General features: G+C 49.4%; 1 protein-coding gene across 1 annotated transcript in view; it reads left to right on the top strand.

The window, feature by feature from the left end:
- Positions 1-21,851, top strand: part of ZFHX3 (zinc finger homeobox 3) — a 224,422-nt gene that overhangs the window by 60,331 nt on the left and 142,240 nt on the right. The window contains exons 2-3 of the mRNA XM_069497887.1: positions 9,836-12,597; positions 17,905-18,401. Coding sequence (XP_069353988.1) covers positions 9,885-12,597; positions 17,905-18,401 — 3,210 coding nt within the window. The 5' untranslated portion in view covers positions 9,836-9,884. The remainder of the gene's footprint in view (positions 1-9,835; positions 12,598-17,904; positions 18,402-21,851) is intronic.

Below are 21,851 nucleotides of genomic sequence, written 5' to 3' on the forward strand. Positions count from 1 at the left end.
GCTTAAATGCCTAAGTGTCGGGCTACAATTACTGCGTAACTGGTTCAGTTGCCCCAGATCCTTTTTTAGAACAAGCCAGAGTGTAAGTAATAGCTGGTTTGTCTTGCATTTTGTTATTATATTCATGGGTTTGGTAGTTGTTGAATGCTGGGTATATCTGTATATATAGTAAAAAAGAAAAAAATCTTATTCCTTTAAGTACCAGCTGGTCTCTTCCAGCACACACAGCCGGGGTTCCTGGACCCAGCTCTGCTTCTCCTCTCACAACTCTTTCCTCTCTTCCTCCATGACTGCGTTGCAACCAGAGTATCGCGGTGGTTGTGGATTCCCTGCAGAACGGGCTGAGCTAGCAGTTTTCACTTCCAGGCTGATTTATGTTCACGCTGGAAATAGCACAGATGCACTTATTAGCAAACATGAAGCCCAGGGCCTGGGCGACTCTTTGGGCCTTCCAGGCAATGGCCCTCCTGCAGCACGAGGGGCCTGATCAAGCGCCTGTGTGTTCTCTGACCTGGCCACGGTGACAGAATAGTTCTTATGGCTGCTGGGACATTGCTACCAAGCGGATGGAGTCTCACCTATTTATGGTCTAGCACTTACTGACGTATGCGCAGCAGCAACAGACACTGTTGTTGTATAAAGCACAGAGTGGAACTGCATGTGGCTCTTCAGTGGATTCCAAGCTGAACAGATGTGGGTATCATTTCTTTGCCCCTTGAAGGAGGTTTCAACTTATCTTAGAATCTGGGTTGCCTTTGGTGTTTCGCTTCTCCTCAATGTTTTTGTTTGTGTTTTTGAGGAGGTGGGGTTAGTGAGGGGATAGTTTATTCATTATTGTGTGTTTTTCTCGCTGGTATGTTTTAGCCTGGATTTAACAGTGCTCACACTCTAGACTGCTGGAATTCTTCTTTTTTTCTGGTGGCTACTCTCATCCTTTGACTTAGATCTGCATTTCCCAAAGATAGGGAAATCTGCCCAAAGTCAGAATCATGGGTGTCTTGGGTGAATGGCTCAGTATCGTGTTGTTTAAAATTCCACCCAAGATAGAATGGACATTTATTTGTCTTCTCCAACTCATGGGTTCTACCTAGGAGCCTCTTGGCTGGAGGAAAAGAAAACCAGTTTTTTCTTCTTGTCTGTTTGTACCACCCTATCCAGCCTCGAAGCCTCCTCCCTTCCATGAAGCTGTGTAAGGAATGAATTTCATATAGAGACAAAGATACGCATATCAGGGTGGGTTGACTATTCATACGTATTTCTGGAGGTTTTTACTATGTAGAATTTTACTTTGGTCAGTTTCTTTTGACATAATTTCAGGTGTGCAGGACAGTTGTAAGAAGAGAAGAAAGAATTCTCATACCCTGTGTTAACAGTATCTCATATTAATTCCTGCCATTTCTGTGTCTGAATATATGTGTGTATACACATATGCACACATATGTATACACAATACATGTGTACACTCTCACACGTAATACTCCCTAAGCCATTTGAAAATTGAGGCATCATGCCCTTTCACCTCTAAGTAAGGTGGGGTGCATTTCTTAAAAACAAAGACATTCTCTTATATAACCACAATGCAGTCATCAAAATTAGGAAATTAACATTCATATACTACTACTGGCCCATGTCCAAAGCTTGCAGATATTGCCGGTTGTCCCAATTATGTCCTTTGTAGAAAAAGAAAATCCCAGGTGACGTGTTACCTTCATTTGTCACGTCTTTTAATCTGAGACATTTTTCAGTCTTTCTGTTTCACGACACTGACATTTGTGAAGATGGTGGGACGTTCTGTAGACTGTCCTCAGTTGGGATTTGTCTGATGTCCCCTCACGATGAGATTCAGGTTTTGCATTTTTGGAAGGAATACCAGGGCAGGGCCGTTGTGTGCTTCCCAGCGTAGCCTGTCAAGGGGCACGTGATGTCCGTGTCTCGTTGCTGGTGATGTGAGCTTGGATCACTTGAGGAAGGCAGTGTCTGCCAGGTTTCTCCACTGTAAAGTTATTTTTTCTTTTGTAATTAAGGTGCATCTGTAGGAAGCTACTTTGACACTGTAAATATTCTACTACAACTGTTACCCATTTTTTTTTTCTTTAAATATCTGTTGATTCTTTCCTGAATGGTTACGATGATGATAATGGTTACCGAACAGTGATCTTCTAACTCTACAATTCCTTCTACATTTTTTAGTTGGGTTTCTACCCTGTGGAAGAACTTTCCCTTCTCCCACATTTATTCTTTTCTTTTTCAAAGCATGGACTTACGGATTCTTATTTTACATATCGGGTTGTTGCAATTCTTTACTGTCAGTTTATTTTCTTGCTCAGTTGTGTCATTGTGTCCCAGGTGGGGCCAGCAGGAGACCCTCCAACCTGCCTCTGGCTGGTGGTGGCACATCCTCCTCGTTCTTTGAGCACAAGAAGATGCTCCGGGCTCACCTTGCCCTCTCCCTCCCCCAGCCCAGGAATTGGCCATTACTTGGAGGAGCCCCAGTTCCATTTAGTGGAGAGTGGTTATGCTGGACATCTCTTAAGAGAAAAAGAAAAGGAATATGTTCAGGGATCATCTTTTTTCTTCTCTGAAAGTGTTACCATTTCTCCCATTACCTTAATTTCCCCACTGTTTATGAAGCATCTATTCTGTCTCGGATGTGGAGGACACAGAGATGAATGACGCACGAACCTGATCTCATGCTGCTCACAGCTTAGTGGCAGAGACAGTCAAATCAACAGATAATCCCAGCAGTGAGATAACCCCAGAATTGCAATGTGTGGCCAGAGCGAGACGCAAAGGAGAAAGTTCAAGCTGGCTGAATAACCGGATTGATCACCCAGGAATGAGAAGAATCTCCACCTTTCAAAGGCTGCCTGATGGAACCTCCTGGCCACAGCAAAACCCCTTCTCCATGCACAGAACCAGGGAAGGCAGGAATGCAGTGATGCCCAGCATAAACATTCCATTTGGGAACTTCGATAATCTAGAGAAAAATTTTCATTTATGTGGACCCCAACTCTAATTCCTTCCGAATTACCTTTATTACCCCTGGTTCAGCCCTGAAGCCAGCTAATCCTCCGTGGATGTGGCAGGCAGGGTTTTGTGTAGTTGCGTGTAGCTCTCCTGCCCTGCAGGAGGTCTTCTGTCTCCTGCTCTCCTGAGCTGTTTGCGGTCAGCCGTTCTGACAGTCCCCCAGTTTGTTTGCATGTCCCCCTGCGAGACTCCGCAGAGTGGCCCATGACATGCTTCGTGCAGACAGAGAAAGCGATGGGGCTGGGAACCTGCTGAAGTTCCCACAGATGTAGAGTACACCTGTCGCCACCATGTCAGCTTGAGGCTTCTGAATTTGTAGTCAGTAAAACCCCTGGGTATTTTTATTTCTATTTTTTGGCATGAACTGCTATAATATTAATCCCAGTCTCTTCCATCCTCTGTTGGTTTAGCCGGTTGCCTGAACGTACAGGATTTCATATTTATCCTTCTAAAATTTTGTCTTGTTAGTTTGGGCCTGTTGTTCCAACTTGGCTAGATCTGCGCACCGCCCCCCCCCCCCCCCCCCCCCCGTCCTGATTCTTTCTACCACGTGCTCTTAGCTTTATGTGCTCTTTGGATGGTTGGGTCTGCTTGGTCTCCTCTCTCAAGTTGTTGATTTCAATGAATATGACAGGGAGAAGACAGCACTGTGGCAGTCCTTAGACACATGGACCTCTAAGTTCACACCTGAGATAACAGTATCAGCAAGCTATACATATAGTTGACTGTATTTTATGATCTGAAAGACAATTTGTGATTCTAGATATGAAGAAATGGTAAATTTTGACCGAGGGCAGTGGCTCACACCTCTAATCCAGCACTTTGGGAGGCTGAGACAGGGGGATTACTTAAGGCCAAGAGTTCGAGACCAGCCTGAGCAATGTAGCAAGACTCCATCCCTACAAAAAATGATTTTAAAAAATTAGCTGGGCATGGTGGTCCTAGCTACTTTGGAAGGATGAGGCAGGAGGATCGCTTCAGCCCAGGAGTTTGAGGCTGCAGTGACCTATTGTGCCACTGTGGCCCTAGCCCAGGCAACAGAGTGAGAACCTATCTCAAAGAAAAAGGAAAAAAGATAGATTTTGAGATACCTTATTAACATCAAAAAGTACTCTTAACTGCATTTCTCAGATCAGTGAGTCTAAGTGAGGCTATTCTTCAATTTGTCTTATTTGAAGTTTTTTACTGGACCTGTAGCTAGTGGTGAATTCCTCAGAATCATCCCTCACCCCATACACACCAAATGTGTTTTTCAGCAACTGCTGAGTGTGTTTGAAAACTGTGAACTTGCAGTATATAATCTACAACATATCCTTTTAACTCTAATATCGTTATTTTATCCAAAATGATGCACACACACCACTCTCCTCTTGCTTAATGTTACTTTTTTTGTTACTGTTGAGACAAAGTCTTGCTCTGTTGCTCTGGGTTGGGTGCTGTGGCATCATCATAGCTCACAGCAACCTCAAATCCCTGGGCTTAAGTGATCCTTCTGCCTCAGTGTCCCGAGTAGCTGGGACTGCAGGCCCATGCTACTGTGCCTGGCTAATTTTTTTCTATTTTTAGTAGAGACAAGGTCTCACTCTTGCTCAGGCTACTCTCGAACTCCTGACCTCAAACAAGCCTCCTGTCTCAGCTTCTCAGAGTGCTAGGATTATAGGCATGAGCCACCACACCTGGCCATGCTTTATATTGCTTTTGAGTACCTTTTACCACTTAACATTTTATTTGTTAGTGGTCTCTCTGCCCTACAAGAATGTAAGCCGAGAACTGTTTATCAGGGACTCCCTAGCGTCTGATACATAGTGACTTCTAAATACATACTGAAGGAAGGAATGAATGAGTACATTTATCTATAATGAAACTGCTCAATAATCAGGATCCTGGGTCTACCTTCCAGTTCTTTGCAACAGCTTCCTGTGCCCACTTCTCCCCTTCTCACCTGTTTGAAGAGATCCAAATGAGGACATCCACTTTTGGCTGGACACAGTGGTTCACATCTGTAATCCCAGTGTTTTGGGAGGCCATGGCAGGAGGATTGCTTGAGGCCAGGAGTTCGAGACCAGCCTGGACAACATAGTGAGATCCTGTCTCTGAAGACAAAAAAAGGAGTCCATTTTGAACTCTCCTCCCCCATCACTCCCAAGCAAGGAAAGGGTGTTTGGGTGAGTTGACAGTGTTCTCTTACATTAGCAGTCCCAGTATTCCACAATCCAAGGACAGTCCCTGTGTATGTAAAGATCAAATGTGAACTAATATTGGAAGTAGGGACATTTTGGTGTTCTATTTGAGAAACAGACGTTACACTCTGTGTGCTTAGAGTGGCTAAGCACATAGACTCCACAGCCAGACTATCTGGTTTTGTCATTTAGGCTGGGTAATCTTGGGCAACCTCAGTTTTCCCATCTTTAAAGTAGGGACAAAACCAGCATCCATCTCAGAGCGTGGTGATTAAGATCAAAGGGATGCTGTACCCACAGGCCTAACACAGTGCCACCGTCAGTAAGTGATGGCTTCCATCATGAAGGTTTTAATTTTAAAGAGCTTTGGGAAATAAAGGTGCAAAGGAGGAAATGAAGTCACCCATAGTCTCATCCCCTAGGAATTACTATATTATAAACTTTTTTTATGTAAATCTCTTGTATTTTCATATGCATACCTATGTGTTTTGTTCACGTACCATCTTTGTGATCATTTATTTGCCTATGCCTATAAATAGTTTCTTTAAAGAAATTTTTATAACAACGTATGGAGTTATATGCATTGTTATAAATTTACAGTCCTTTTTTTTTTATTATTTTCATTTCTTTTTCTAGTTATGTTGCAGTGAATACTCTTTTTATCTCCATCCATCTCTTGGGTGGTTCCCTTAGTATAGGTTCCTGGAATGGGGGAATTGCTGAGTCAAAGGTCATGTGTGTTTTTGAGGCTTTTCATACTCGCTGCCTGGTCTGCCGTAGGAAGGCGGGGTCCATTGCCTCTCCTCCAGCAGAGCAGGGGAGCACCCGGAGAAGGAGCCATCCCTGCCTGCTGGCTGACGTCTCTGGTGATGCCGCGTGGGTTATTCACAGAGGCAACAGTTTCTCGCTGTCTCTATTCTCTTTGTTTTTCTTTCCTTCCCCTTTGTTTCCCTTCTTGGTTTTCTGCCAAACAGCCTCTTGTGAAAGGACTGCCTAATTAACCCTGTGCTAATTAACAATTTAAAATTACACAGCGCGACTGTTCATGTTTAATTCTCTGGGAGCTGGAGCAACAGCAGGGACCCCCTCCCCTTCCTCATCGCCACAACCCCCACCCCAGCTTCCCTGCCACTGTTGCATTTTACTCGGGCCTGTCTCCTTGCAGGAATAGGCTGCCACTGTCATAAGCACATGTTTTCAGTGTGAAGAGGCTCCCCTTGGTTAATGGGGAGCCACAGGCTAATACGGTTGAGTTTTATCATTTTAAACAATCCTTGATAAGTAACGACTGATGATATTTGTAAGGATATAGACTTGATGGGTGGTTCCGAGGGAACGATAACTTGGGAGACTAGCCAGGGTAGGGGCTTCTTCATGAAGATGTTGGACTTTCCCTCTCCAATGGCAAATTTAAGTGCTCAACAGAAAGACATTAGTGCTAGCTAGATTATTCCTGTAACTTTCTTATTGGAAGGATGTGCTCCTTTAAAATCTAACTGAATTCTTAAAACAAACAGAAATGCCATGTTGAGTGCAATATTGAGGGTCATTGAGTAGATCACTTGGACATTTTAATTAAAGGGAATTTAGGGGTTTCAAAAGAACCCCCAAATTCCCTTTAAAGAGGTGGGCTGCAGGAGGGGTTGAGGGTTGAGCGTGTGTGTGTGCTGGCCCTGGAGCTGGTGAAGGGTGGGGAAGGGGTGCAGAGCCAGGGGCGGGGGGTGGGCAGGGGGGCAGGGGGACTGAAGAGGGGCGTGCGTGTCCGGCTGGCGGGGCTGCCTGGGAGAGTGCGGGGACCCACTGGGTTCCCAGGCCGCCCTCTGTAACTGAAGATCATTGATTTTACGGGAAACCATGTTTACAGACAGAGTGCTGATCGACCTGCCGAGTTGACTTCTGCCTCCTTAAGTAAGAACTACCTTTTTCTTATTGACTGGCTGATAAACAGAGCGAGAGAGACTGCCGGCTGGGTGGGAGAGTGCTGGATGCCCTGAGGCCCTTGAGCTGTGGGATTGGGAGGTTGCAGAGACTTCTTCACCTCTGTGTACCGGTCCCATCTTATCCATCCCCATCCCTGAACATCCCAGGGACCGGTGGGGGAGTCTGAGACCGACCTTCTGTGGTTACCTGGCAATACGGGTACCAGGAGCAAAAATCATGGCAATCTGGTGATGATGTTGTAAAGCAGAGAGACGCTTGGACTTTAATTAGAGTTCCCTGGGGATGGTCTAAAAATGCAGATTCCTATGGGGGGAGGCGTTGTTAAAAGCCTGCATTTGTCGTCCCTGGTGAGGACGATGCCAGTAGTCCATGAACTGCACTTTGCTTGCTTGGTGAGGTTGCAAACAGTTCTGCTTGTCGTGGCCAGCATGCATGGAAAGGAAGCCTGGACCATGCCGCTTGCGTCCTGACATGGGATCCTTCCTTCCCACCTGCGTCCTCATGCTCTTCATGAGCCTTCGCCCCTTGTGAATGTGTGGGCTCTAGCGTCACCCCCACGGGGTCATCTGTCTTTCAGAGGTGGTTACAATGTCATTCTTTCTTGACACCTTCTGCTTTAGAGTAGAAAACAAAGTAAGGGAGTTTTTAAAAGTCCCAGCTCCTGAGCCAGATAGTTTGTGGAGGAGGAGGAAGAGGAGACAGGAGCAAGAGAAGCCCACCAATTAATTGGTAAACGCTTGCAGGTTTCTCGGGCCCAGCCCAGGCTGGAGAGGAGATTGGCTTTGCTGTCGATAAACAAGTCCCTGGTGCAGCATCAAAGCTGTTCTCCTTTATCAATCGTGGCCTCCCCTTCCCGCATGTTCCTGTAACTTACCAAGCATTTATGACATTGATTTTACAATCGGGCTGTTAACCCTCCCGCCCCTTCAGGCCTGCCAACCTTTTTGGCTTGAGCAGTCAATCAAATGTCATCCAGCCAATCAGGAGCCTCCTTAAGAAGAGCCACCCTGGATTCTCACCTGTATCCCAGCTAAGCCTCGAGAGGAAGTCCCATTGCGTTTGCTGTTTGGTTTGGTTCGGTTTAGCGTAGTCATCTCTGTTGCAAATCAATATGTCCTTTCCAAGGCAGTCACACGGAACTTTGTTGTCATAAAGGCTGAGGTCGTAAACTGAGAGGGGTGTATGTGTGTGTTTTAGATACGTGATGTCACAGCCTTCCAAAAAGTTACTTCTCCTGAGACTTCTGGTAACCCTGCCGTTCCCATCTGTTCCCGAGGGGGAGCTGTTGGCTCATTGTGCAGTCAAGAATCAAGAAATGAAAAAAGTCTGAGAAGATGGGGGTTGGTGGGGAGGAGGGAGATGCAAGCCCAGCCGAAATCGTCACCGCTGTGTATGAATGAGATGGTGGGTGGAGAAGCTGCCGCGTGTTCCCCAGGAGGAGCAGCAGGGGAAGGGTATCCAGCGAGCCGCAGGCAAAAGATCAGGGCTTTGCAGGGTGCTGCGCTGCCTGTAGGAGCGGAGCTGGGATGGAATAAACACCCCTGCGATGAGTACGATGAGTACGACATTGCTGCAGGAGCGGAGCGGCTTGTGATCTGATGCCTCCCTCCCCGGGGACGCGAGGTCTCACAGGGCAAATTCAGCTCAGTGGCACTTCGGAGTCGGAAACGGAAAAGCCCCAGGGCTGAAGGACAGCTGGTTGTGTAGCGACTAATAACTAAGAGGCAGGTGTGGAACTGGGGCTGGCCGAGCCCAGCTGCCGTCCCTGCTTGCCGCTAAGATCCTTGATCACAAAACCCACCAAGCACGTGGTGAACAGGCTCCCCCAGACAGGGTGAGACAGACGCTGCTGGAGGGAGAGTGGGCAGAATGAGAGTCCGGTCGGTTCCGGAAACCAAGCTTAACGTTTGGCACCTATGTATTTTTAGTCTGAAGCCAGCTAAGTCCCAGGAAGGGAGCTCAGCTCGTTGGGGCAGAGGAGATGGGAATTTGGGGACCTGTTTTCTCTTCCATTTCACAGTGGTTGGAATAAGGATAACATTGGGACTCTTTTTGGGTTTCACTCTGTGATTTTAGTGCTTATAAAATGGGACCTGGAGAGGATAAATGCAGCCAGGGGCCTTCTTGGGGACATTGCAGAATGCGAGTCGGCCTATACACTTGCCCTTTGACCCTCCCACACCTTCTTTGAACTCAAACTAGGAACGTGGTCATTTCAAGCAACAGCAGCCTTTCCAGGCTATATCCTTGTTTACCATTCTTTCCTGGGGGCACTAAGCCTTCCTCCTTCTCTTGTCCCTCCCCTGCGTTCCCCTGGCCCACAGACGGTACGGGCAGCGGGGGTGACTGTGTTGTCATCCGTGTGTGGCGGGGCTGGAGAGATGTCCTCAGCACCTCTCCTCCGCTATGGCTCAGCCCCAGCTCCACGCCGTGCTGGCAAAGAACGGAAACTCACATCTGCCTCCAGGGGTGGAGCACGACACTCCGATGTCAAAGCGGCCTGCTCCTGGTCCCCTCTGCCCGTGTCCCCCACTCACCCCGATGTGCGTCTCTGTGTTGTGGGTGTGGACAGAAGCCACTTAGCGTGCGCCCCGTGTGCGGGACCTTAGCCTCGGCCCTCCTAACCTCTTTCCTTTCTCTCTCTCTTTCCCGTCTCTCCCTCCTCCCCCCTTGCCTCCGCCCTTCAGGTCCGATCCTCCGTACTGGGTGCAATGAAAGCTCCACGCAGGCCTTACCATGGAAGGCTGTGACTCGCCCGTCGTCTCGGGGAAGGACAATGGGTGCGGTCTCCCTCAGCACCAGCAATGGACTGAACTCAACAGCACCCACCTCCCTGACAAAGCCAGTAGCATGGAGCAGTCCACAGGCGAGAGCCACGGGCCCCTGGACAGCCTGAGGGCCCCCTTCAATGAGCGCCTGGCGGAGAGCAGCGCGCCAGCTGGCCCGCCCGCCGAGCCCGCCAGCAAGGAGGTCAGCTGCAACGAGTGCTCGGCCTCCTTCGCCAGCTTGCAGACCTACATGGAGCACCACTGCCCCAGCACGCGCCCCCCGCCGCCCCTGCGCCAGGAGAGCGCCAGCGACACCAGTGAGGAGGGCGAGGAGGAGAGCGACGTGGAGAACCTGGCCGGGGAGATCGTGTACCAGCCGGACGGCTCCGCGTACATCGTGGAGAGCCTGAGCCAGCTGACCCAGGGCGGGGCCGCCTGCGCCAGCGGCAGCGGGCCTCTCCCCCAGCTCTTTCTGAACTCTCTCCCCGGTGCGGGGGGCAAACAGGGGGACCCTTCTTGTGCTGCACCCGTCTACCCGCAGATCATCAACACTTTCCACATAGCCTCATCCTTCGGGAAATGGTTTGAGGGCCCAGACCAGGCTTTCCCGAATACCTCAGCCCTGACGGGGCTCAGCCCCGTCCTGCACAGCTTCCGCGTTTTCGACGTGCGACACAAAAGCAACAAGGATTACCTGAACAGCGACGGTTCTGCCAAAAGCTCCTGCGTATCCAAAGATGTTCCCAACAATGTGGACCTGTCCAAATTCGATGGCTTCGTGCTCTACGGCAAGAGGAAGCCCATCCTGATGTGTTTCTTGTGCAAACTCTCCTTCGGGTACGTCCGTTCGTTTGTGACCCACGCAGTGCACGACCATCGAATGACCCTGAGCGAAGACGAGCGGAAGATTCTTAGCAATAAGAACATCTCCGCTATCATCCAAGGGATCGGCAAAGACAAGGAACCCCTTGTAAGTTTTCTGGAACCAAAAAACAAAAACTTTCAACACCCTTTAGTTTCTACAGCTAACCTCATAGGCCCCGGACACAGTTTTTATGGTAAATTCAGTGGCATTCGAATGGAAGGGGAGGAGGCTCTCCCAGCCGGCTCGGCCGCCGGCCCAGAGCAGCCCCAGGCTGGTATCTTGACCCCCAGCAGCCTGTTGAACCTTGGCGGGCTCACCAGCTCGGTCCTGAAGACCCCCATTACCTCAGTCCCCCTGGGGCCTCTGGCTCCCAGTCCTACCAAATCCTCAGAGGGCAAGGACTCTGGGGCAGCGGGAGGGGAGAAGCAGGAAGCAGGAGATCCGGATTGCTTCTCCGAGAAAGCAGAGCCAGCCGAGGAGGAGGCGGAGGAAGAAGAGGAAGAGGAAGAGGCGGAGGAGGAGGAGGAGGAAGAGGAGGAGGAGGAAGAAGAGGAGGAAGATGAGGGCTGCAAAGGACTCTTTCCAAGCGAGCTGGATGACGAGCTGGAGGACAGGCCCCACGGGGAGTCTGGGGCCGCGGCAGGTAGTAGCAGCAAAAAGGACCTTGCTCTCTCAAACCAAAGCATTTCTAACTCCCCCTTAATGCCTAATGTGCTCCAGACCTTGTCGAGGGGCACAGCTTCTACTAGCTCTAATTCTGCTTCTTCCTTTGTTGTCTTTGATGGTGCGAACAGGAGGAATCGTTTAAGCTTTAACAGTGAGGGCGTCAGGGCCAATGTGGCAGAGGGCGGCAGGAGGCTGGACTTCGCTGACGAAAGTGCCAATAAAGACAATGCCACAGCACCAGAACCAAATGAAAGCACAGAGGGCGACGATGGGGGCTTCATCCCCCATCACCAACACACTGGCTCCCTCTGCGAGCTTGGGGTTGGGGAATGCCCCTCGGGGAGTGGCGTGGAGTGCCCCAAATGTGACACGGTCCTGGGCTCCTCGCGCTCGCTGGGCGGCCACATGACCATGATGCATTCTCGTAACTCGTGTAAGACGCTGAAGTGCCCCAAGTGCAACTGGCACTACAAGTACCAGCAGACACTGGAGGCGCACATGAAGGAGAAGCACCCGGAGCCGGGGGGCTCCTGCGTCTACTGCAAAAGCGGCCAGCCCCACCCCCGGCTGGCACGAGGCGAGAGCTACACGTGTGGTTACAAGCCTTTCCGCTGCGAGGTGTGTAACTACTCCACAACTACCAAAGGCAACCTCAGTATTCATATGCAGTCCGACAAGCATCTCAACAACATGCAGAACCTGCAGAACGGAGGGGGGGAGCAGGTCTTCAGCCACACTGCCGGGGCTGCGGCGGCTGCGGCGGCGGCAGCGGCCGCGGCGGCCAACATCAGTAGCTCCTGCGGGGCCCCCTCACCCACCAAACCAAAAACCAAACCCACGTGGCGGTGTGAGGTGTGCGACTACGAGACCAACGTGGCCAGGAACCTCCGCATCCACATGACCAGCGAGAAGCACATGCACAACATGATGCTGCTGCAGCAGAACATGACCCAGATCCAGCACAACCGCCACCTGGGCCTCGGCAGCCTGCCCTCGCCTGCCGAGGCCGAGCTCTACCAGTACTACCTGGCCCAGAACATGAACCTGCCCAACCTGAAGGTGGACAACGCTGCCTCCGATGCCCAGTTCATGATGAGTGGATTCCAGCTGGACCCCACCGGGCCCATGGCCGCCATGACGCCTGCTCTAGGTGAGGATGACTGCGTGTGTGTGTGTTTTCATGAGAGGGACTTAACTGGGGAAAATGGAGACTAGACGGAGGGAGTCCTTTGGATTCGGGTCAGTTTACCTTCTTGAGTTGCTTTGTGTAGACCGGAGTGTGTTATGATCAAATATTTTTTCTCAAGAATCCTTTGAGCTCTGCGGTGCACGTGGAAGAGAGTTGATGCATTCGGCAGAGATACGATTGTACTCTGGCTATGTAGGGCCACGATTAAAGTTTAAGTGTTTCCTCTAGTTTTTGGCTTTTGGTCACCCTTCCTTTCTGTTCCCTTTCTCTGTCTTTTTCTCAATTTGAAAAATCACTGTAGTCACCCAAAACTTTGGTATTCTCTTAAATATTTGTTGAAATGTACAGAAAACTGTAGCTGGGACAGTCATCTCAATAAGTGGAACAGGGACGGTTATCTCAATGACTTAAATAAGGATAATCATCTCAGGAATTGGGAACCATAGTGTACCTCATTCACATAACCAAAGGCTTGCTGAGCTGGGAACCACCCAGATAGATTTCTCTCACAATTCTCCACTATTTATGAGAATCTGGATGAAAGAGATGTGTTCTTTCTCTTTCTTACTTTGGATGAGTTGGTGGTGGTTAGTATAGTTGGGAATTAAATTGCCCCGGTGCACTGTAAAGGGTGGTGTGAGAGACACGAACGAGTTGTAAAAGTGTCCATCAAGGAAAGCTAAGTTTTAATGTCAGTTATCTCTTGGTTAACCGAGCCTTTGGTGCTGTGAAAAATGACCTGTGCGTTGGAGAAGCTGAACTGGTTGTGTCCAGACACCAAGTCTTACCAGTAGGCTTACTACATCTAGAATAGGACCAAGAGTGTAGGATTTGGATGCTGACAACTGTGAGTCTTTATGTAGAAGGACTCATGCCCACTTTGGGGATAGCTGCTCTTACTAGGACATCTACAGGTCAGTTTCCTGAGGACTGGATCACTCCAGCCTCTACCTCTTGTGCCTGGGCCAGGACCCTGCTGCTCTCTGTTCCCTAAATCTGCTAACTAATCTCTTGGGGCCAGTGGCCATGGCCTGGATTAAGCAGTATCGCCTTACTGACAAGGGAATAAGTTGTTCTGGGCACCACAGTGTGATCAAGTCCCTTCTTTCTGGGAGGGTTTAGATCAGTGGTCCCCAACGTTTTTGGCACCAGGGACCAGTTTCATAGAAGACAATTTTTCCATGGATGGGGTGGGTGGGTTTTGTGGGAGGGGATGGTTTCAGGATGATTCGAGCACATTACATTTATTGTGTACTTTATTTGTAATATTATTACATTGTAATATATATTGAAATAATTACACAACTCACCGTAATGCAAAATCTAATGCCGCCAGTGATGCGACAGGAGGTGGAGCTCAGGCTGTGATGTGAGCCCTGGGGAGCAGCTATAAATACAGACGAAGCTTCGCTTGCTTACCTGCCACTCACCTCCTGCTGTGTGTGTGGCCCAGTTCCTAACAGGCCATGGACCGATACAGGTCCGGGGGGTTGGGGACCGCAGGTTTAGGTGACTACCAGGGGGCCAGACCTTACCAGTCTTTATTTGTGTGGCGATTTAGTGCTCATTGTTGCAGATGACTTATATTTCAAAACATTCAATTTGTTTTTCTTGCTATGTATTCAAGTCTGAATCCTTGATACTTTAATTTTATTTTCCATTTTGAAACATTTGTATGTTGATCCTTTATTACCAAATGACTCGTAGCTGTTTGACCCAACTGGTTGATCACAGCTGTGTAGGGACTGACAGTCTCATCTGTGCGTGTGCAGGGTGGACCATGCATGCCAGGGAGATGGGCTTCAGTATCCAGGACATTTTTCAGAAACCAGTAAGAATTGGGATTTCTTAGCCTAGAGACTTAAAATCTTGGGAATCAGATCTTGGAATAAATCAAACGTAATAGAGGTGGAATAAAGACAGAAAATGGATGGGTTCATGTTGGGTCAAAGTGAGATCTTCTTAATTACCTTGAAAACAGGTAACTAAGGCTTGACAGGAGAAGCAGAGACATGTTTTGCATTGACACCAAGTGTCTGTGAGTCTTGGGGCGTCACACACTGTCCCGGGCCGTCATGGCAGGTACAGAAGAAACAGAAGAATGAATCCCTGTATTATAGACACACATAAAAGATCCGCACTTTATTTCTTAAAGACAGTAGAGCTCTTCCTTCCAAGGACATTATCCAGCTCCGTCAAGAAGGGCCCTTGAATTTCTGGTGTCACCACTTGTCAGCGAGGTGAATGTCTGGAACAACCTGTTCCTTCCTTGGGCCGTGAGAGCTGTTGAGATGGTGCGAGAGCCCCGGATGCTCTATGCCGGAGCTCACGTGGAAGTGTCCAGAGGACTTAGAACTTAAGTAGTATGACTTCCGTAGAAGCCAACGTAAGCAAATGAAAAGAACCATAACTGTCAGCTCTATCTGAGCTCTGCAGACTTTTACCATAGGCTGTTTATAAGATGGCTGTAGGTGTTACCAGACCTGACTGGGTTCTGCAGGGGGGAACAAGTTTTTGTGATGTACACTCCTACTTGCAAAGTTATTGTTCTCATACTTCCCTTGACAGAACCTCCTCTCTAGCATTGTCAGACACCCATTCTGGGGATGCGTCCTTTCCAGAGGCTTTTAAGGAAAGGGTTGGGCCTCCTTCGTCTGGTATGGTTGGATTTGCCGCTGTTTGTAGACAGCATATTAGACTCAAGACCATGCGAACATCCTCCCAAACGTTCCTTCCGACTCTAAAGTTTAGCACAGCACCGAGAAAGGGGTTGCTCGTGGGGGCACCTTCGTGTTTCCCAAGTAGCCAGCTGGACACCCACCCCCTGCATGAGGCTTAGTAGCTCCCCTGCTTCTGCCTTTGATTCTAGAACGTGCCTTTTGATCCATGTGCTTCTCTGAGGATGTGCTTATGACTAGGCTCACGTGCCAGGGTGTAAATTCCCAGGGTTAAAGCTAGGGGTATACGGGGAGGTGGGGGGCTTGCTCCTTTCCAAGACGGTATATCCAACATGGCTCAAGATTAAAGACCTGCTAAGTCCTTATTTATGGGGGCCCTCCTCCTAACTGCCTGTGAACTGGGTGAGGATCCTCCACTTCTTGGGAGTTGAATTAGTTCCCTTAGCCTTACGGATTTGCAAGATTCTAAGCCCTGGGTTTGTTTCTCGGAGGCATAGTCCTCGAAGGGAGTTTTCACTGGCCCGTCATCCTAACTTATTTTATCACTCTTCTGCTTCTGTCCTTGATTTGCATTTCACTTTAAGAGCTTAGAATGAGGACAGGGAATTCTTTCCTCTGCTTGTTCCAAGGACTTGTAATTTTCACTCAGGCATCCAGCGAGTGACAGCTGAATTTGTCCTTAGAGCAGTATTGATGCGCCGAGGTGAAATCTGAAAAGTGAAGGAGGTTTGATTCTCCAGGTGGTTGGCATCAGAAACAAATATATGTTTGCTCCTTGTCTTACCCTCCAGGCAGTTACTGCTTTGACTGTGAACAGCAAGTACATTTTGTGGATGTTGCCTAGCCTCCGTCCCCATTCAGGGACGGAGCCTTTAGGCTTTGTATTTTTTTTTTTTCTTTCTCTTTTTCTCTCTTGTCCTAAAAAGAATGTCATAGTTATGGCTCCTCTCACCAGGGGAGATGGTAAGAGAGACAACAAACAGAAAGCTTCCTAAGCCTTCTGGAATGCATGTGCAAAAGGTTTCTGTGGCTTGCTGGACTGTTCATAGCTTCAAACACAGCTGCTCCGCTTAGTAGAGCCTGTACTGATCTTTTGACTTGAGGTGTCTCTTGTAAATAAGAAAATCATGTAAAAAAACAAAACAACAAAACAAAAACCTTTTATTTAGTGAGCCACTAACTTGGATTCTAATCAGTCATTTAAAAATAATATAACTTTAGCCCAACCACACCTAAAAGGTCAGGTTTAAATATGAATTGGGGGGTGTGGGCAGACCTAATAGCTCAAGTGTGTGTGTGTGTGTGTGTGTTCAGGGGAAAGGCACAAATAGCAGCCGCTGTTCAGCTTTCTGCTTGACTGTCTGCTTCTCGGTAATGGACGAAAGGCTGCTCTTTCCAAGCCTTTCTCGGGATATAAATAAGACCTTGCTGTATTAATTCACTGCAGTGAGTGTGAGCCCGTCCCGGTTTATGCAGGGCAGTGATGGACTGAAAAGGAACAGGGTGGGGAGGGAAGGGAGATCTTTCTCGCATCCTGACCCTCGCGTTTCACTGCCCATCTTGGTCTGCTTCCTGAACGTGTAACATTTTGGCTTTTTTTCACCCTTGTCTGGCACAGTGGACATTTGGGCGTCAGTGTAAGAGGCTGGGTACGGCAGGGGGTCGGTGAGGATTAGGCAGGACCCCTGCCCCAGAGAGGCGGCACCGTGATGGGGATACCAGCCGTCTGTTTGTGGTTGACTATGACTGCAAAGGGAATATGACAGGTCCTAGAAAGTGCCACATGTCACCTAGTGCAGAGGCTCAGGAAAGGGAAGAGGTCGTCCTGTTGGGAAGATGGGGCGGGGACTGGCGCCATTGACCGGAGGGGTGTGGGGAGAAGTACAAAGAACATTCCCCAAGTCTTCGCTTTGGAGCTGCGCCGTCCAGTGCAGTCGCCGCTTGCCACGTGTGGCCACCTAAATTTAAATAATCAACATTAAAAATTCGGTTCCTCAGTTGCACTAGCCATATTTCAAATGTTCTGTCATTGCATGTGACTAGAGACTACTGCTTCAGACAGTGCAGCCGTAAAGCGATCCCGTCATCGCGGAAAGCCATGTTGGCCAGCGCCGCTTTGGATAAATTCTGGGCCCAATTCTGATTTGCCACGGAGGCTTGGTGTCTTGAGATTGCAGTTCTGAGTCATTTCCAATTTGGGGGTTGGGGTGGGGGTTGGAGTTTTAGATTCTGTTATATGCACTGGATGATACTTATTTCTATCTTTTCTTGGATCCCAGAGAAGGGATGGATTGAAATATTCAAGAGGTTATAGTTGCTAACTTTTTCTATGTGTTCTCCTAAAGGAGGAAAACATAATGCCTGCCAAAAATCTCAGAATGTCCATAGAAAAGATTCAAACACATCACATTGACTTCTTTGGTGTGTTTGTTTGGTTTCCAGCTCGTAGCACCTTACAATACTTGAAATGTGATCTTTTCTCCTTGGACCCTGGTTGGGGGTGGTGGAGGGCTGGGTTGTGCCTCAGCTGTGGCCGTGGCCGTGGCCGTGAGCCTGGCCTCTGACTCTCTTCCTCTCTCCTTCCCGGCAGTGGGCGGTGAGATCCCCCTAGACATGCGACTCGGGGGCGGGCAGCTGGTGTCGGAGGAGCTGATGAACTTGGGCGAGAGCTTCATCCAGACCAACGACCCGTCACTGAAGCTCTTCCAGTGCGCCGTCTGCAACAAGTTCACGACGGACAACCTGGACATGCTGGGGCTGCACATGAACGTGGAGCGCAGCCTGTCGGAGGACGAGTGGAAGGCGGTGATGGGGGACTCGTACCAGTGCAAGCTCTGCCGCTACAACACCCAGCTCAAGGCCAACTTCCAGCTGCACTGCAAGACGGATAAGCACGTGCAGAAGTACCAGCTGGTGGCTCACATCAAGGAGGGCGGGAAGGCCAACGAGTGGAGGCTCAAGTGCGTGGCCATCGGCAACCCCGTGCACCTCAAGTGCAACGCCTGTGACTACTACACCAACAGCCTGGAGAAGCTGCGGCTGCACACGGTCAACTCCAGGCACGAGGCCAGCCTGAAGCTGTACAAGGTAAGGCCTGGCTCCGGGAGTGGGGTGGGAGCCTCGGAGCTGCGGAGAGGACAGGGGAGGAGATGGACAGTTCCCGCCGTGGCCTGGTTGGCTGCTGCATGGTAACCTGGCATTGGATGGGAAGTTGCCATCTGCTTCCTCACGGAGCAGAAATGGGACAGGTTCAACTGGTAGCTGAAGGTTCTCTTTCTCGGGTGCCCCATTTTGCGGGCAAGTTTAGTTTACTGTAGGCCGATGCTGTCACATCATCTCACTTATGCCATGACTGCATTCACGGGTGGCTCTTTCCTTACTCACAGTGGGATTTTGTGTGCCCTGGTGCTCCTGTATGTCCCCTCTGTCCTTTGGCCATTCTCTTCCCCTTTTCCATCTCTTCATTCCTTTTCTCCCTATTTCTTCTCTCCTGGATGCCCCTGGGATCCTTCCCCCATGCCGGTCTCTGCCAAGATCCATCCATTCAGCCAGCCGACGTGCGCTGGGCACCTGCTGTGTACCAGGTACCATTTTGGACATGCGCCTACATCAGTGCAGGAAATAGACAAAAACAATCCCTGCCCTCACGGAGCTTCCACTCTCCTGCGGGGAGATGGATGAGAAGTATACTGAATAAATTTTACAGCAGGCTGGAAGCTGGTAAAGGCCATGGGGAAAAATAGAGTCCAGTAAGGGGGCTCTTTTGTTCTTTAATTTTTTCCCTTTGTTTCTTGTGTTCTGTGTCCCCTTTCTCTTCCTTATGCTGATGTTTTTCTTCCTTTTTCTGGCCTTCTTCCATCCTCCTCTCCCTCTGTCCTCTATCCCCTTCCTTTTTTTCCATTTCTTCTTTCCAAACCCCCCACCCCCCCCACCCCCGATCCTATCCACTCCGTGGATGGTAACAGAGGAGGAGGGGCTCCGGATACTGTAAATAGTCCATTCACTTGCATGGCAGAATTGCTCCAGACGTTTCTATTGATTTTCACTGGACTTAAAGCCTCACCTTTTTCTCTAATCATCCCATAATGGCTTTAGTATGAACAATCAGGTACAAATCGCCATAAATCTCCCGGCCTCACTCCACACACCTTCCACTCCCTCGCTCTGTCTTTCCATTGCCCTCACTTGGATTCTCAGCCGCCTCGTCTCATTTCACACCATTTCTCATGTCTTTGGGCCCACAAGTGTTTGGGTTCTGCTGCCCCTGAGCTGGTTTAATCCCCTTTCTACTCAGCGTGATTTTAAATGGAGACCCTGGATGAGGAAGACTCCTGGTCCTCCCCCAATGCGGTCTCTGCCAAGATCAATGCTGTCATTAGTTTCACAGTTGCTCATTCTTGGGTAGTGGGAGGCCGTTGCAACGTGGATGAGAAACCATTTTGGGGAAAGTGGGAGAAAGCAGGAGTGAGATAGTGGGGATAGAATGTTCTGGAATGGACTACTGATGCCAGCTGTGGTGCAGCGGAAGAGGTCTGCACACCACACAGCCAGTCCCGTTATCCCAAATGAGCAAGAACCTCTCCGGACCAGCTTAGTTTTGTGCTCCCGTTGAAAGTGAAGGCTCTTTGCCGTCAACGTAAATTGTCCGTCTGAACTGGCCCCAGGATGGTGCCGATGTGGCCAAGAAAACCCAATGGAAAAACCGGTGGAAGAAAGAATTTCCAAAGGACCCGACTGAGTAAAATTTGTACAAAGGACTCGGCGTAGCCATTGAAGGTTGTACGCAACTTTGATGAAGGTCGTTTGGAGGTGGCACGAAGCTGGCCTCTTCCGTCCAAGGAAAAAATTGTCCTTTAGATCATGAAATGTGCACAGTGATGATTCTCTCTCCATGCTGCATCCTCCACTGGCCAGAGTCTTAGCAGGAGTCTGTCAGTCACTTGGCTTTTCTCCTAAAGGGCCTGGAACCTGGAGGATTTGCTGAGAATAGCCCTTTTTGGTCCCTAAACTGCATCCACAGGTCACACCTGGAGAGTCAGGGTGAGGTGTTTTCCAGGGTGGATGTGGGGGAAGCAGTTTATTCATGTGTTTCTGCACTGCTGGCTCTGGCCATTTGTCCTCCTGGGCCTTAATTTTCTTGTAGTTTTGTTTTTTTTTGTTTTTTATTTTTTTGAATTTTAAGTTTTATTGAGATAGGGTCTCACTCTATCACCCAGGGTAGAGCACAGCAGCAGCATCATAGCTCACTGCAACCTCAAGCTTCTGGACTCAAGGGATCCTCCTGCCTCAGCCTCCCGAGTAGCAAGGACTACAGGCGCACACCACCATGCCTGGCTAATTTTTTAAATATTCTGTAGAGATGGGGGCTTTGATATTAACCAGGCTGATCTCGAACTCCTGGCCTCAAGTGATCCTCACACCTCACCCTCCCAAAGTGCTGGGATTATAGACATGAGCCACCATGCCCAGTTATTTATTTATTTATTTTTTTGATGGTAGAGGATGCTGCTGTTCAAAAAAGGTACACACATCCTCCTATGTGTTAGGATGTAGGATAGAACGTGGGAACCAGCACCCAAAGGAGAGGTGCCCAAATAATGCATTAGGCTGGTACATCCCTGGGGGTGACCAGTCCCTGAGACTCAGGGTGGAATTCCTGCGTCAGACACTAAAGGTCATTAGTATGGTCTCATTAGTCCTGGGGTAATGAATGTCCCTCTGCTTGCTGAGGCTGCCACAGGGGCTGGGAGCTCTCACGCCACTCACTCCTGGGTGACACAGACAGGCGTATAATTCCAGTGCCCCTTTGTCCCCCAGTGTGACCAAGACAAGCCTCTCTTGTCTCGGAGGGGGCCTCCCTCTCACAGGGTTTCGTCAGTGTACAGATTTGGGGTAGGGACTGGAGGTGGTTTGAGAGTCGCTTTTGCTCTAAGCCCTGGTGTGGCCTGCAGTAAATGGAGATTGATTGCATGTTATTTTTCCTCTTGCTAATGTAATCCATTAGCCCGGCACATGCATAATCAGTTTAGAGCACAGTTAACTGAATGTAATCGAGTTCTTTACTGTCTGCTAGAGAAACCGCTCCAGATGCAGCTGACCCGGGGAGGGCACTGAGCTCCTCCCACGCGGCCCTCCTCACTCACCCCTCCCTGCCCCACCCCGCCCTGTCCCAGGTCCCCAGCAAGGCATCCATGATTGGTCAGGGCGACTCCCCCAAGCTGCTTTCTGCTGCCCCCATTGAGGTGGCCATGACGTGTCCAGTTTCCCTGTGGCTTTTCTTCCTCTTTTCCTTTTTCATGTTGGAGGAGACAGAGCCGTGGTCTCTGGAGATGTAGGCAGTGGCGTGGCTTTCGGTTTGTCATTTGACCTCACACTGATCCAGAGTCAACTGCCCTTGCTGTCACAAATGCTAGTGCATAGGATTCTGTGTTAGGACTGGATTTTCTGAAAGCGTGAGATAATTTCTGATCTGGACACGAGAGGGTTGGGCTAATATGCAAAAGCCTGGTGATACTATCTTTGTTGCCTGCTTTGGTA

This window comes from Eulemur rufifrons, chromosome 23 (genome assembly GCF_041146395.1).
Source record: "Eulemur rufifrons isolate Redbay chromosome 23, OSU_ERuf_1, whole genome shotgun sequence".
NCBI classification, from domain to species: domain Eukaryota; kingdom Metazoa; phylum Chordata; class Mammalia; order Primates; family Lemuridae; genus Eulemur; species Eulemur rufifrons.